This window comes from Siniperca chuatsi, linkage group LG5 (genome assembly GCF_020085105.1).
Source record: "Siniperca chuatsi isolate FFG_IHB_CAS linkage group LG5, ASM2008510v1, whole genome shotgun sequence".
Lineage (NCBI taxonomy): Eukaryota > Metazoa > Chordata > Actinopteri > Centrarchiformes > Sinipercidae > Siniperca > Siniperca chuatsi.
Window position 1 is genome coordinate 28,780,115 of NC_058046.1, and position 13,301 is coordinate 28,793,415.

The 13,301-nt window shown below is 37.9% G+C and overlaps 3 protein-coding genes across 3 annotated transcripts; 1 reads left to right on the forward strand and 2 right to left on the reverse strand.

The window, feature by feature from the left end:
* The first annotated feature begins 23 nt into the window (after nt 1-23).
* spring1 (SREBF pathway regulator in golgi 1) lies at nt 24-3,437 on the forward strand. The gene is made up of 5 exons (XM_044195510.1): nt 24-753; nt 1,721-1,877; nt 1,992-2,143; nt 2,420-2,533; nt 2,909-3,437. The coding sequence occupies exons 1-5, from the start codon at nt 658-660 to the stop codon at nt 2,990-2,992; spliced, it is 603 nt and encodes a 200-aa protein (XP_044051445.1). The 5' UTR covers nt 24-657; the 3' UTR covers nt 2,993-3,437.
* Nucleotides 3,438-3,691: 254 nt separating this feature from the next.
* On the reverse strand, nt 3,692-6,768 carry LOC122875887. Its single transcript, XM_044195511.1, has 3 exons — nt 6,621-6,768; nt 6,339-6,493; nt 3,692-5,333 (listed from the first exon to the last, which is right to left on the reverse strand). The coding sequence occupies exons 1-3, from the start codon at nt 6,634-6,636 to the stop codon at nt 4,860-4,862; spliced, it is 645 nt and encodes a 214-aa protein (XP_044051446.1). The 5' UTR covers nt 6,637-6,768; the 3' UTR covers nt 3,692-4,859.
* A 627-nt stretch (nt 6,769-7,395) lies between these two features.
* LOC122876407 lies at nt 7,396-13,277 on the reverse strand. Its single transcript, XM_044196716.1, has 3 exons — nt 11,683-13,277; nt 10,944-11,080; nt 7,396-9,355 (listed from the first exon to the last, which is right to left on the reverse strand). Exons 1-3 carry the CDS (start codon nt 11,720-11,722, stop codon nt 8,924-8,926), a joined length of 609 nt encoding a protein of 202 aa, XP_044052651.1. The 5' UTR covers nt 11,723-13,277; the 3' UTR covers nt 7,396-8,923.
* Between the last annotated feature and the right edge of the window lie 24 nt (nt 13,278-13,301).

Genomic DNA, 13,301 nt, shown 5'->3' on the forward strand with positions numbered 1-13,301 from the left:
AGCGTCCTCCTTCCCACCACACCACATCCGTGTTGGAAATTTGTTTTGCTTTAGGTGGATGTCAGATTGCGCTGGATAAACATCACAGTAGCTGCATGCTAGACATTACAAAAGCGTTTTCTTTAAACGAAACTGCGTCAGTAGACTACGTCATTGTATATTAGTATTTTTTTTTTATAATCAGTGTCTAGCTTATCTGAGACAGAACGCTAATGCTAACGACAGCTAGCTAGCAGGCTAACAAAGCAGGCTTTTATAATGAAACACAGTTAGCTCGCGTGCCCACTGTTTTGAGCTGTGTCAAACCATAATTCATATTTACAGCCATTGTCTGTTTTACGTAATTGTTAGTAACTTAAACCTGCAACATGGGTTAACTAGCTAACTGTTAATGCTGCTGTGTTGGCTCTGAAAAATAAAACGTCTTCACTTGTTGGTACTTATGTAACGTTATTCATCACATTTGCTGTCTGATAAAGCTAGCTAACGTGCGTTTACAGAGCCAGTTTTGCTCGGTTTTCCAGTTTTTGAGTCAGCCATCATCACATAGGCACACATCATTACATATTCGTGACAGATACGTCAGTCAGGGAATTGATACTGGTCGAGGGTTGATGTTTAGGACTGTCACAGGCAAATCCCCAAGAAAGCCATGCTATGATGGTGCTACGGCGGTTACTGAGAAAGCGCTGGGTGCTGGGAGTAGTCTTCGGACTGTCTCTCATCTACTTTCTCACCAGCACACTCAAACAGGTACAGAAACACACTACACAGAAGCAAATCTTCTGCACCAGGGGTGGGCTATCTGGATAAGATCATTGGTATATGTGATTTTATATAACAAAAGAGTGAATTGTTTATAACTTCTATTGAGAAATAGATGAATACTGATGAAATAACCAGATAGGAATGTCTGTCTTTGGCTCATACAAGATATCAGCTGACAAATCAAGGTGCACATTGATGCAAAATTCCTGTTAACCCAATATTGCCTTAAAGCAGTCCTGCTCATTAACTTGCAATATTGCCCTCAATGGCTTAATTCATGGAATATCAAAAAGATAGCTTTCTCTAAATCTCTAGATTTAGAAAAATCAATGACACTTTACCGTGTGGACAGGAGAGGACTACCCGCTCTACTTCCTGAGCCACAACTGCCATGTGTCATAAAATAGTTAAAAAAAAAAAAGTCTGATCAACAATCCAAAACCCAAAGATATTCACTTTACTATCATAGATGACAAAAAAAACCCAGCAGAAACTTGAGAAGCTGGAACTAGTTAATTTTCTGCATTGTTGCTTTAAAAACGATTAATGTATTATCTAAATTATTGCACAAACATTTTTTCTCCATTACCTTATCGGTTAATCCTTTAATCGGCTCAGCTCTATTTGACTAAAATCAGAAATGAGCCATTTTTAGACTGTACTTATTTAGGCAAAGGTCTTGTTTGTTAAGACACTGTTTAACATGTGAGTACTTTGTCTTTTTTGTTTAATGAAAAAGGGTTTTTAGTTCTCAAACTAAGATATCAAAAAAAAATTGGCATTATTACCAAAATTCAGGTATCGTATCAGCACTATCTGAAAATTTTCAGATACATTTCCAGCCCTACTGTATTTTCTCATTTCATATCATCATATTGTCTGACCCTTTTCTGAACTTGTTAAGTTGTTCTTTGATGGCATTTCATGACCTTCTCCTGTGTGAACTTTGCAGGAGGAGCGGACCATACGGGACCGCACACTCTTAGAGGTTAGAGATTCAGACCATCGCATCCCCTGGAAAGTCCGTTTCAACCTGGGCAACAGCAGCCGACAGATCACTCAGTGCAGAAACTCCATCCAGGGCAGGACACTGCTCACAGACGAACTCGGTGAGTAATGCAGCCGTTACTCAGCGCAGCCATTCGGGGATGATAACATGACAGCTCCACAAGACTGTTTCTTTGCCTTTAATCAATGTGCTTATCTGTGTTAATGTTTCACAGGTTATGTCTGCGAGAGAAAAGACTTGTTGGTTAATGGCTGCTGTAACGTCAATGCTCCCAGCAGCAGACAGTACATTTGTAAAAGCTGCCTGGCTAATGGCTGTTGTAGCATCTATGAGTATTGCGTGTCTTGCTGTCTCCAGCCTGATAAGGTAATCTGTCACATCAAGGATGTTCAGGGTCTTGGGTTATTACTGTCATCAGAAAATGCTCAGCTGTCCTCATGCTGCATCTTCGAGACTGCTGCATGCATACATTTTAATGGACGATCATGAAATGCAAGAATTCAGATCCTATATGTCTCAGAGTATTGATTTTGTATTTTATACATAGCAGTGACCATGAGGGACAAAAAAGAACAATTTGAACAGATTAAAATCTGCACTTTTTATACATGTTCACTCTCTTATCTGTGTACTCTTCTTCAGCAACCTCTCCTTGAGCACTTCCTGAATCGTGCCGCTGAAGGTTTCCAGAATCTATTCACTGCTGTAGAGGATCATTTTGAGCTGTGCCTGGCCAAGTGTAGGACTTCTTCACAAGTATGTCATGAGAAAATTGAGATTGATCAGTTTAGTTTTATATAATACATGGATTCTCCAGAGATAGATCTCATTCTGCACTGGCTTTTACCTTTGCTCTCCCCAATATTAACTCAGAATTTTAACTTTTATTGTCAGTTGCTTTCAATGAGATCATCAGATAAAGTGTTTTATGGTTCCTTGAAAGGAAATGAATGTTTTCATTTATTACATTCCTACCTAGTGTGTATTTCAAAAATCCCCCACCCATGAACATTCAAATGCACTATTGTTTTAGGTGAGATAAGCTTCACACTCATTTTCTTCGTAAATATATTGCATTTGTTCATTCAGCAGCAAAAAATTACTTTTGCATTTTCTTTTCCTCTCATGCAGAGTGTTCAACATGAGAACACCTACCGAAACCCTCAAGCAAAGTACTGCTACGGAGAGAGTCCTCCAGAGCTCCTTCCTGTATGAGCGTTTGACTTTCCTCTTGGGTTTTAGGAAGTACAGGAACAGCAGTGGGCCACTAAAACGTCCCTGTTTGGACACCTAAGGGTGCTTGGAGAAGAGGCTCTCTGCAAATTAACTTCTGTCTTGGACAATTTTGTATTATAGTAGCAAAGAGATGGAGACATCCAAGACCAACTTCAAAATGGACAAATTCTGTATGTGATTTGATTATTTACACTTCATAAGTGCATAGAACGCTTCATACATTCATCCGTGATGATCATCAGGTCTACATAGCAGGCAGCTCATCCATCAGAATCTGCTTCAAACCAGTTCATGTCGTAAAATAGGCTTAAGGTCTTTCATGTTTTGTTGAATATTTTAAAAACAGCACCGAATGTGTCATTACTTCTGTGTATAGTGCATGCATATGAAACTGCTATTTAATAAAAGTGACTGTGAAATGAAATGGGTTGTAGTTTATGCTTTTTATAAATGGTGACATTCAGAATTTCTTTAATATTGCCTTTGATATTTTTATGAACTGTTGTGTTACAGGTGTAAAAGGCAGTTCAACACTGGAGTGTGTGTGTGTGTAGTTTATCCAAAACAAGGGTGATAGGCATGCTAAAGCTACCAAAGGCTTTATTTTAAACTTGTATTTTAAAGCTTGTTAAAAAAAAACCTATGGGTTTAGTGTACTAGAGAAAAGGGAAAACGTACTGCATGATCAAGCAGTGCCAAGTGAACTTGAACTCACCAGGCATTTTATTTTATTAGCCAAATTGAGCATCAGTGGAAATAGTGCACAAACAGAAGGTACATGCATTCAAAAAGTATTTTGTAAAAAAACAAAAAAAAAAACCATTTGAGTTTGATTTGAATTTCCACGACAGTCTTGTGTAGGAAAGTATATAGTTATTAGAAAATGTCCATGTTCAAGTATGTAACATTTCAGGGACTTGGCTGATTTTCAACATCATGTAGACTCATTTGAAGTTCATTCAGACCCACGAAACATTGGAACTTTTATTGAATATTAATTGATTACTTAATTTGAGGAAGACGAGGCCCACATTAATCTTTGTTACAGTGTTGTTCTCCTGCATTGCTTTGATGGGAGTGTGACAGACTTATCTGCCGTACCATGCACTGTCCATCTGTCCACAAATTTCACCGTGAAATATAGTGATTGGAGTCCAAACTGGTGGCTCTCTCTGAAGGTGATTCTTATCAGCTTCTCTTTCTACCTCAGGCAACGTAGCCCGCTCACAAGGGATGGATGGCCAGAGCAAAACAATTAATCATTGTGAAGGCTGAGAAAACAAACTGTCGTAATTAAGAAATGTATTAGAGCCCCTTTTAATTTGCCTCTTTGGCAAGTTGATTAATTATAGTCACATGGGAACAATGTCAGTTGCTGAAAAGCATCAAGTTTATTTGAACAAAGCCATTTCTGATATAGCTTTTAGAGGAATAGTTAGACATTTTGGGAAATACACTTCTGTCTATCTATCTTGTCAAGAGCTTGATGAGAAGATCGATACCACTCTTATGTCTGTGAAGTAAACATGAAGCTACAGCTAGCAGCTGGTCATTTTAACTTAACATGAAGATTTTTAAAAAGTGTGGTGTTAATACGGGGGTAATATAAACAGCTGAAAAAATGCAAAATGTAATCAGCTATTTCACCTAGGCTGTGTGTAAAAAAAAAAAAACCTCTTGTAAAAAATTACATTAAATCCATCCATTCATTCTTACAGAGTATGAAAACTGAGACAACTTAAATAAGCATTAACATCTTGAAAAAATCCTTCACTGTTAAAGAAAAGCGTCCATAAACTGTAAACCATTTCTGCGTCACAAACTGAGATCAGCTTGTGTTAAAAAATTACAAGAGGTTTCCACTCCCCTCCAAATACTTGTGACGTGTTGCCTCAGTAACTGTACGTTTTATCTTATTTTTCCCTTTGACCTTTGAATTTTGGACCCCAAGCTTACGCTCCATCCAGTCCAGATAGTCCCTGGCTGTCTTCAACAGAGTGTGACTCCACTGCTTCCTATCAAACGCATGCTTGGGCATTTCTGGTGGGGATGGCTTCGGGGAGCATTCCCCACCGAGAATTTTCTTCACACACATTGCGAGCATGTTGACCGTGGAGATGGTATCCCCAAGCTTCTTGTCAAGTGAGACATCTGTGGGATTCAGGTTCCTCCTCTGGTCCTCCAGGACTTTCTCCAGGCCTTGAGCCATGAAGAGGAGGCTGCACTGAACTTTTGACGGATGGAGAGGAGAGTTCTGGTGGACCTGGAGCTGAGGGAAGCCTGGGGACCAAGTGCCAAGGTGCTTCCCATTGGCTTCGTCCTGTAACAGAAGACCAACAGTGAATTTAATTGGAAGATTTATTTTGCTCATCACATGAAATGTAATCTCACTGCATCACAAATATGCCGCTAATCTCTCTAGTCATGCTAGTCTCTGCAGGGTCACACAGGGTCTGATTTAATAAAAGATGTGATTTTAAAAGCCAACTGCTTTTTGGTGCATGTCAATGTACCAATGTCACCAAGACAAAAGACACATTTTGGGAATCAAAGCATTTAAACAGGCATGGGCAGTGACAAGACACATTTTCTTGCCACAAAAGGCTCATCACATACACTGAAGTGAGAAGATCGTGTAATTTAATATTCATATAGTACAGTCATATAAAATAGATGCTAATGCACTGGCAGCTATGTCATTAATCTTACAAGTAAGTAAAACATGCAAAAAAAGCCTGTCTTTCAAACTTTCAGAAACCCACAAATCAGCTCATCCAACTATATTATAAATAATGTAGGAAAGTAACTAAGTACATGTACTCTCTAAGTGTATGCATGTAATGCATCTCTATAACATCTAAAGTCTATAACACAAAGAGTGTATAAGATTCGCTTCACCTTCACCTCCACCAACTACAACATGAAAATGCTGCTAACATTGCACTGCATCAGTTAAAGTATTTCAATAATATTATTTACTGTATGTGTTATTTTAACACTGAAATGTCTGTTTGCATAATGCGTACTTTTGATACTTAAATACATTTTACCACTAATACTAATGTTGTACTTAGGTAAAATTGTTAATGCAGAACTTATACTTGTAATGGACTTTTTTTGACATTGTAATATTGCTACTTTTGCTTAAGTAAAAGATCTAAATACCCCCTCCACCGCTGCCTGCATGTCTCTGTGCTCATCTTTCTGCTGCTGAAATTGAAAATGTCCAAACTTGAGGCAGAAATTCCAGTGTGATGAAGACGGTGGCCGTGACACACGCTACCTTCAGACATACTGTCGGGACACACAGTATTATGTTACTCACAAAACTTGCCAAGCTCTCTTCAGTTTGACTTTTGGTGAGGGCTGTCAGCTCTCTCAGCTTGCACGAACTACCAGCAGCATGTTTCTTTGGTGCATGTCCTGCATGCAAGCTTTGCATCAGAATCACCATCCAGACACACATCACTTTCAGAAAACCTGCAAATGCAAGTGCACAATCACAACTTTTTAAATCCATCACATGAATTTGAAAGTTTGAAATAATGCCTTCTGACAAACATTCTGATTGATGAATGAAGAAAGTGAGTTAGATGGCATACTGTACCTGCTCTGTATTTCATTCTGACTCTGCTCAAGTTTTCAAATGACAAGGACTGATTCCTATAGTAATGCAATAATGATCACACCAAGATAATTTTTATAGGTCTATTTGCACAGCTTTCAAAGGAGGCGTGTGAAAGTGCTGAAGATAAACTTCCTTTATCTCTAACTTGGCCATATCCTTTGATGAAAAAAGTGGCAAACCAGTCAAGATTGGGTTCCTTTGACACCTTGTGCAGTGCTCATTGTCACTTCCATTTAAGGAAATGCTGCAAATTACTGAAGATTAAGATTGAGACTAAAGATTTGTATTCAACAGAACTGTCATGAAGGTTTACTCATTTCTAGTGCAAAAATATTCATAAACATTCTGCAAATGACTGAAACAGAAAAATCAATTGGTTCCTTGGGTCAAATTTAAGTAAATGATCCTACTGAACTTTGGTTTGGGAAATAATTTTGGTTTGTAGATAGAGATCTACGCACAATAGTGAATTTGCATAAGCAGTTATTTTTACTCTGGACCCAACACCAAAGATCCATCTCATCTTTACATCATTTCAGATATATACGTCAGTTATTTATCACATACTTGTGATAGCATATTTACGTTATGATTGATTCATTCCTTCTCTGATCCCCCTCATGCAATACTTCCTGTGCGTAGATGTGACGCTAACCACAACTCAACAATATCCTTTCATGTCAGCCTGGTTCAGTCCAGTTTAACCCTCCAACAACATTTTTTAACGCTACATTACTGGTTTGATTTGCTTGATATTACATGGGGTAGGACTGATAACAAGCGGCCCAATCCTTGGCATAAAAGTTGAATAAAAGTTGAATTTTTTTGTTGTCATGAGAACCTTTAGCTCTTTTTAGCAAAAGAAATAAAAAGCAAACTGACACAGAATAGTACAGATATGTCTATGTATATATATAATTAAATCATCTGTGTATATGTATATTTATTTATCTTCTTGTTAATTTATGTAAATGTATACTGCTTGTAATGTAAAATGCTTTCTAGTGTTGCCACCTCATATAAAGAGCAAACTTTAAAGATGTTGAAGAAACAGATCTGCAGGCAGGAGTCAGTTCAAAAAAGTACAGTTTAATAACAAAAATATGAATGAAATAAAGCAAGAAATAACACTGTGAAATTCAAAAATAATAGAAAAAAAATTAAACAAAAATCAAGAACAACAAATAAAACTATCGACCAGTATTTGGGCTTATACCTTCTCAGCCTGACCTAACTGGAACATACCACCTGCTCTGATAAGCATAGGGTGAACTAAACAGATACAAGTCATCAAAGCATACAAAATAACAAATAAAGCATTAATCTAAGATTTGTAAGTTAATACTGACAAATCACTTGTAGGCACACACTCACACCCCCATGAGTGCACCTACTTGAACAGAAGGCCATTTCCTGCAGAACGGTTGCATCCTTCCTTCCATAACATGACAGTAAGCAGTCCTCATGATGCAAATCTGTCAAAACTATCAGTGATTGAGCAGATGATTTACACCAACATCACAGGAAAGTAAATAAAACAAACAAACATAAAGCTACACAACTTACACTTGTTTTGTTACCTAACTAAAAAAATACTAATTAATGAATAACAGATTAATTGAAACATTGGACTGAAATAAATTATATAACACACACAAACAAAAACTGTTAATATTAGGAAACATCTCTTTACTTATTTTACTGTACTTGCTTTTACATTTGCCTGCCATGTACGCTGTAAATGCTGCTTTGAGATAAGTGCTGCATTGTATAAATAAAGTGTTAATACTAATAATATCATTGTTTTCATCAACCTTTTTAAGAAAATAAATACATATTCAATAAAAATATAAATAATCCTAATTAAGATTACATCACAGTCTGCTGGACATAGATTAATTCATGTTTAAAAAAAATAAATATCCCTAAATAAATATTTATGTAAGTACATAAGTTCAACATTATGCAAAGCAAGGCCATTATTTCCAGTGGTTAGAGTGGCTGTGCTCTCATGTGCAGCTGCGTGAGCCATAATGGTGCTACTCTGACTTTCCACCAGGTTTTGCAGCCGAAGGTCAGCAAAATTGAAGTTCACGCTGATCTCCACAACACACATCCAATGGGGTTCTGGCATTGACCAGAGGCAGATGTTATGGTGGTGACAATTTTACCGGGGCTGCGGTACAAAAATCTTAAGCATGGCAGAATATACCAGAGAGCATGACGATATCATGTGACATCATCAGGGTCATTTTCACAGACTTCTCAGGAGTCTAAAAGCGTTAAATCTCTGCTGTCTCTTTGTCACACACTTCCTTTGCCTCCTCAAGTACCTGCAGAACTTTGGTAAGCCAGTCCTTCAGTTTGTCTATGACACCCCATCCATATTTTTTTCGCCTATAGTCATGATCGTTGGACAGCTGTGGTGGGGCTGGCGTTGCCGGCAAAGGCATTTCTGGTATGATGTGTTTGAGAATTGCCTGTATTTTACTTAAATGGTGGTCTAGTCTGGTCTTGACATCAGTCAGGGGTTTTGCAACAGATTCCGGGTTGCCCCAATGTGCCTTCTGATATTCTTCTACCTTTGAAATGTGCAAATAAAAAAGGATATTCTTGTTGACGATGTCCTGCAGCTTCTCAGAAATGTTGATACCAGATATTGTGGAATCAGGGACACCGTCCACTAAACCATTAATGGGTCCATGAAAAGTTGTCTGTAAGAAAGAAAGGGTTGTAAAGGGACAGTTCATGTCAAAATCAAAAATACATGTAGTTCCTACATGAAACTGCTCACAACAAGCTCTGTGGATTATCTTGAGTAGCCGGGTTTTGCTGTTGAGTTTTTCAAATGTTTTGGCACTTTGAGCACCACAAGCCGAGTGCCATATAGTTCCATTATATTCAAGAAAGGCAGTCTCTACGGCCGATATCCCCAAAACTCGGCAACTCACACCAAAACAATATTGATGGACAAATCGCACTACAGGTAAGAGGACAAATGTGTATTTTGGATTTTGGGGTGATCTGTCCCTTTTAATTAATTCACCATAAATCGTGGGGAGTGAAGGTGATCATTCAAAATAAGACGGTGTAGTCCCTCATTGGTCCAGGAGTGTTCTATCGTAGAAAAGGTTTCAGTCGTAGTCATCTGGACACTGTTTTTCAGAAACAAGACGTTTCGGCTCCCATCCGGAAGTCATTCTCAATTGTGAAAAATGGTCCGGGAACTCAGAAATTTAAGCTACTCTGTGTTACTTAAGCCCTGCCCTCAGGAAGGAGTCTACGACTACGACTGAAACCTTTTCTACGAATGTGATCATTGTAAAATCCTTTTTTTAATCCAAACAAGAGCAAATTAGAGGGCATTTCAGTATCAATAATGATGCAAATTCAACTACCATCATTTATTGTTTTTTTAAATGAACTACAGTATATTAATAAGATTTTCAAATTAGCACAAGTCTTGAGGACAGTTGAGAGTGAATGAAGGTAAATTGACATGAAAGTTAAGTTAACATGAAACACAAATTTAAAGTCTGGGTAAAAACAAGATGGTGCAGCCACAACCAGCTGTTAAATGCAGTTCCAGGTGACAGACTGCACACCTCCAACTCTTCAGCGGTGACCAACTTCTTTTACTGTGCCCTGCTTTTGTGTGGAAAACTACTCTACACTACTTTTGCTGTATTTCTGACAAAGCAGCTGCCCAAGGACTATTAGCTGTAGGCCTATTATTTAACTGCACTTGCTGTTACCTCGGTAACCACGGGCATCACCAAATCAACCAGGAACGAAATCTTAAGGATTACAACATCTCTCTGGGTAGATGTGAGGTGAAACTTCTTCGCTCTTCTATAAATAAGGATGTCTGCATTTTGTTTATTCAGCAGAGGATTGGCTGTACAACTATTTTTGATAAATGATCAGAGCGCAATGAGTGAGCGCGATGGGCTGGTGATGTTGTCCTGCAGTGTCAAACATATCAGCGATGGCGTTACGAAAGCCCATGAGGTCACATTTAAATGATGAGGATGAAATGATGAGGATGAAATTCAAACAAAAATTAACTCAGATATTACGTCACAAATCTCGCAACGACAGTTGCACCGAGATCAAATATGAGTTTTGATCAAGTGATCATGGACGTTTTGGGAAATTTTTATGTTTTGCACCGGCTACAAAAACTGCACTTGGTGGAAAAATGTCCTAATAGCCTGAGTGCCACACTATGCAACAAGTAATACAGGAAATACATCATACCTGGAAAAAATGATAACATGACATAATCACTGTTGTACTTACATATTTATCCAGCAGCTCATTTGCTTCGTGTCTCACTAGCTCGGTAAGAGACTTCGTGCTCCTTAAGTCACAGCTGGTGTCAGTTGGAGCAAGAAACACTGGCCTCCACTGGACTTCCAGAAGCAACAAGACAAGTACTAAGAGAAGATGATATGGACACAGGTGACTCAAAATGCAACACAGAAAATAAAGTAAAAAGAATTCTGCTTCTTCTAGGATGGATTTCTCTCTGAATTTGGACTAAATAGTCAGGAAAGGAAGACATTAGTTCGTTTTAGGGGGTCACAAGCCAATAATGTTGGGAACCTATGCCTACGCCTCTTTTACTAGTATTTATGGTTTGCTTTCATCCTTGAAAATGGAAATCCTTTAACATCACTGGAAGTATTTCCTTGGAGAAGGCTACTTTTTAGGGTGTAGATTCCTTTTAAAGCTAGGACAGGCCTAGTTTACGTCTAGTATAAAGCCAGAAATATTACAAGAAAACATTAAATTGGGGAGGGGCCTGCACATTCACATTACTACTACAACAAAAAACAACACACTCCAGCGCATATATGTCTGTACAAAAGCTTGCTTGTAACATCATTCATATAAACATTTTTATTTGTCATTATATAAGGCACTTCTGACATTTAACCTAAGTGGCTTAATACTAAACTGCATTATTAGATATATCAAATAACAATGTTGTTGTAAAAAAATTAAATGTACTATTAAATATCATAAAGATATTTACCTTGGTGGCTTAGAAGTCCACTGTGTTCATAATCCATCATGTCAGTAGTAATCAGTTTTTAATGCTCAGCGGTTCTTGATAAACAAACCATGTAAACACAGCAAGGTGTAACTTTGAAAAATACTTTTCACTGGCCTATATATACAGTATTTGAATGCTCTGTCATCTATAACCACCCACACTGACACACACACACACAACCTCATACACTACAAGGAATAACAATATCCCATGATGAATTTTCTTTCCACAGAGTGTGCCGCTAATCTCAGATTCTTGGTTTTAGCAGAGGTGTGACTTAATGCTTCATGTTCTCCTCGGATAATATAATGTATTGCAGACAGGCTTTACAAACACTCAAAAAATAGAAAAAAAGTTATAACACAGAAAGACCGAGGTTTTAGCTTTATAGAGTGCAAAAAAGTTAAAATAACAACACATTAAATGATACAAAGTAGACGGTGAATTGGTGTATCTTTCAGGCATCTGAGAATGAAACAAAGAAGACAAATCATTTTGAAGTTTTTTTAATTCACTTAATAAATCTTAATTAAGACATTTCGTTTTGCCCAACTTGTATCAGGTCAGGTAATCTTAGATTCACTTTTGGCACCATCAGTTAAACTGTCACTGCGTCATCTGCACTTCTTCTCTCCCCAACCATGATTATAATTTCCACTTGTTCGTTGAAGATAACATTTAAGATGTCAGGGCACAAAATCATCACCTCAAACAAACAAAAACAAAAACGATTGCCAAGCTGCTCTGTCTCGTACACATATATAAAAAAGACTGTTGACATGTTTCAGCTCTTCTAACATAATCTTAATGCGGGTGAATGCTCTCTCATGGCATTCCTGGATCTCAGTACTCACCCTTCTACACTGTTGCTTATCGAATCATAATCACTCGATCAAACCTACAGCAGATTTTCTTTTACCTCTCTGATGGGAACTTTGTCTTCTGGTGTGCCCCAAGGTTCTGTTCTGAGTCCTGTTTTGTTTGCCTTGTACATGCTTCCCCTTAGACAGATCATAAGTTTAAATGTGCATCTAATTTCTCTATGGATGACAGTCAGTTCTATTTTTCATTTCAGCCTCAGAATATGAACAAAGTGATGGTTTTCAAATAACTGATTTTTTAATAAATTCTACTGAAGAAGAAGCAGAAGGAATGTATTGGGTTTGTTTCATCTTCAGTTAGGTGCAACTTCAGAGATTAAGATGCTATTTTTGACCAGGCCTTGGCTTTTGACCAGCATGTCAAGTGCCTTTTTTGCTCCGGTTGTTACCATTTGAGGAATATCACTAATCTGAGCCCCATTGTACCTCCATCTGGGATGGAGATTATTTTTTAGACTTTTATTTCTTTAAGACTGAGCTAGTTATACCTTACCCCAGACCCAAAACCAAAGGGATGACACCTTTGAGGTGGTGGCTCCAAGACTTCCCCTTTAAAGCAGGGAGAGGCCAAGCAACACAGGGAAGTTCCCAGAAAGTCATTATTATTCTTACAATCACATCACTTGTTCCATTCCTGTTAAAACCATAAACAACCTGTCATCCCAACTTTCTATATTTGACTCATGAATGATGAATGACAGATTTTAAGGCATAATC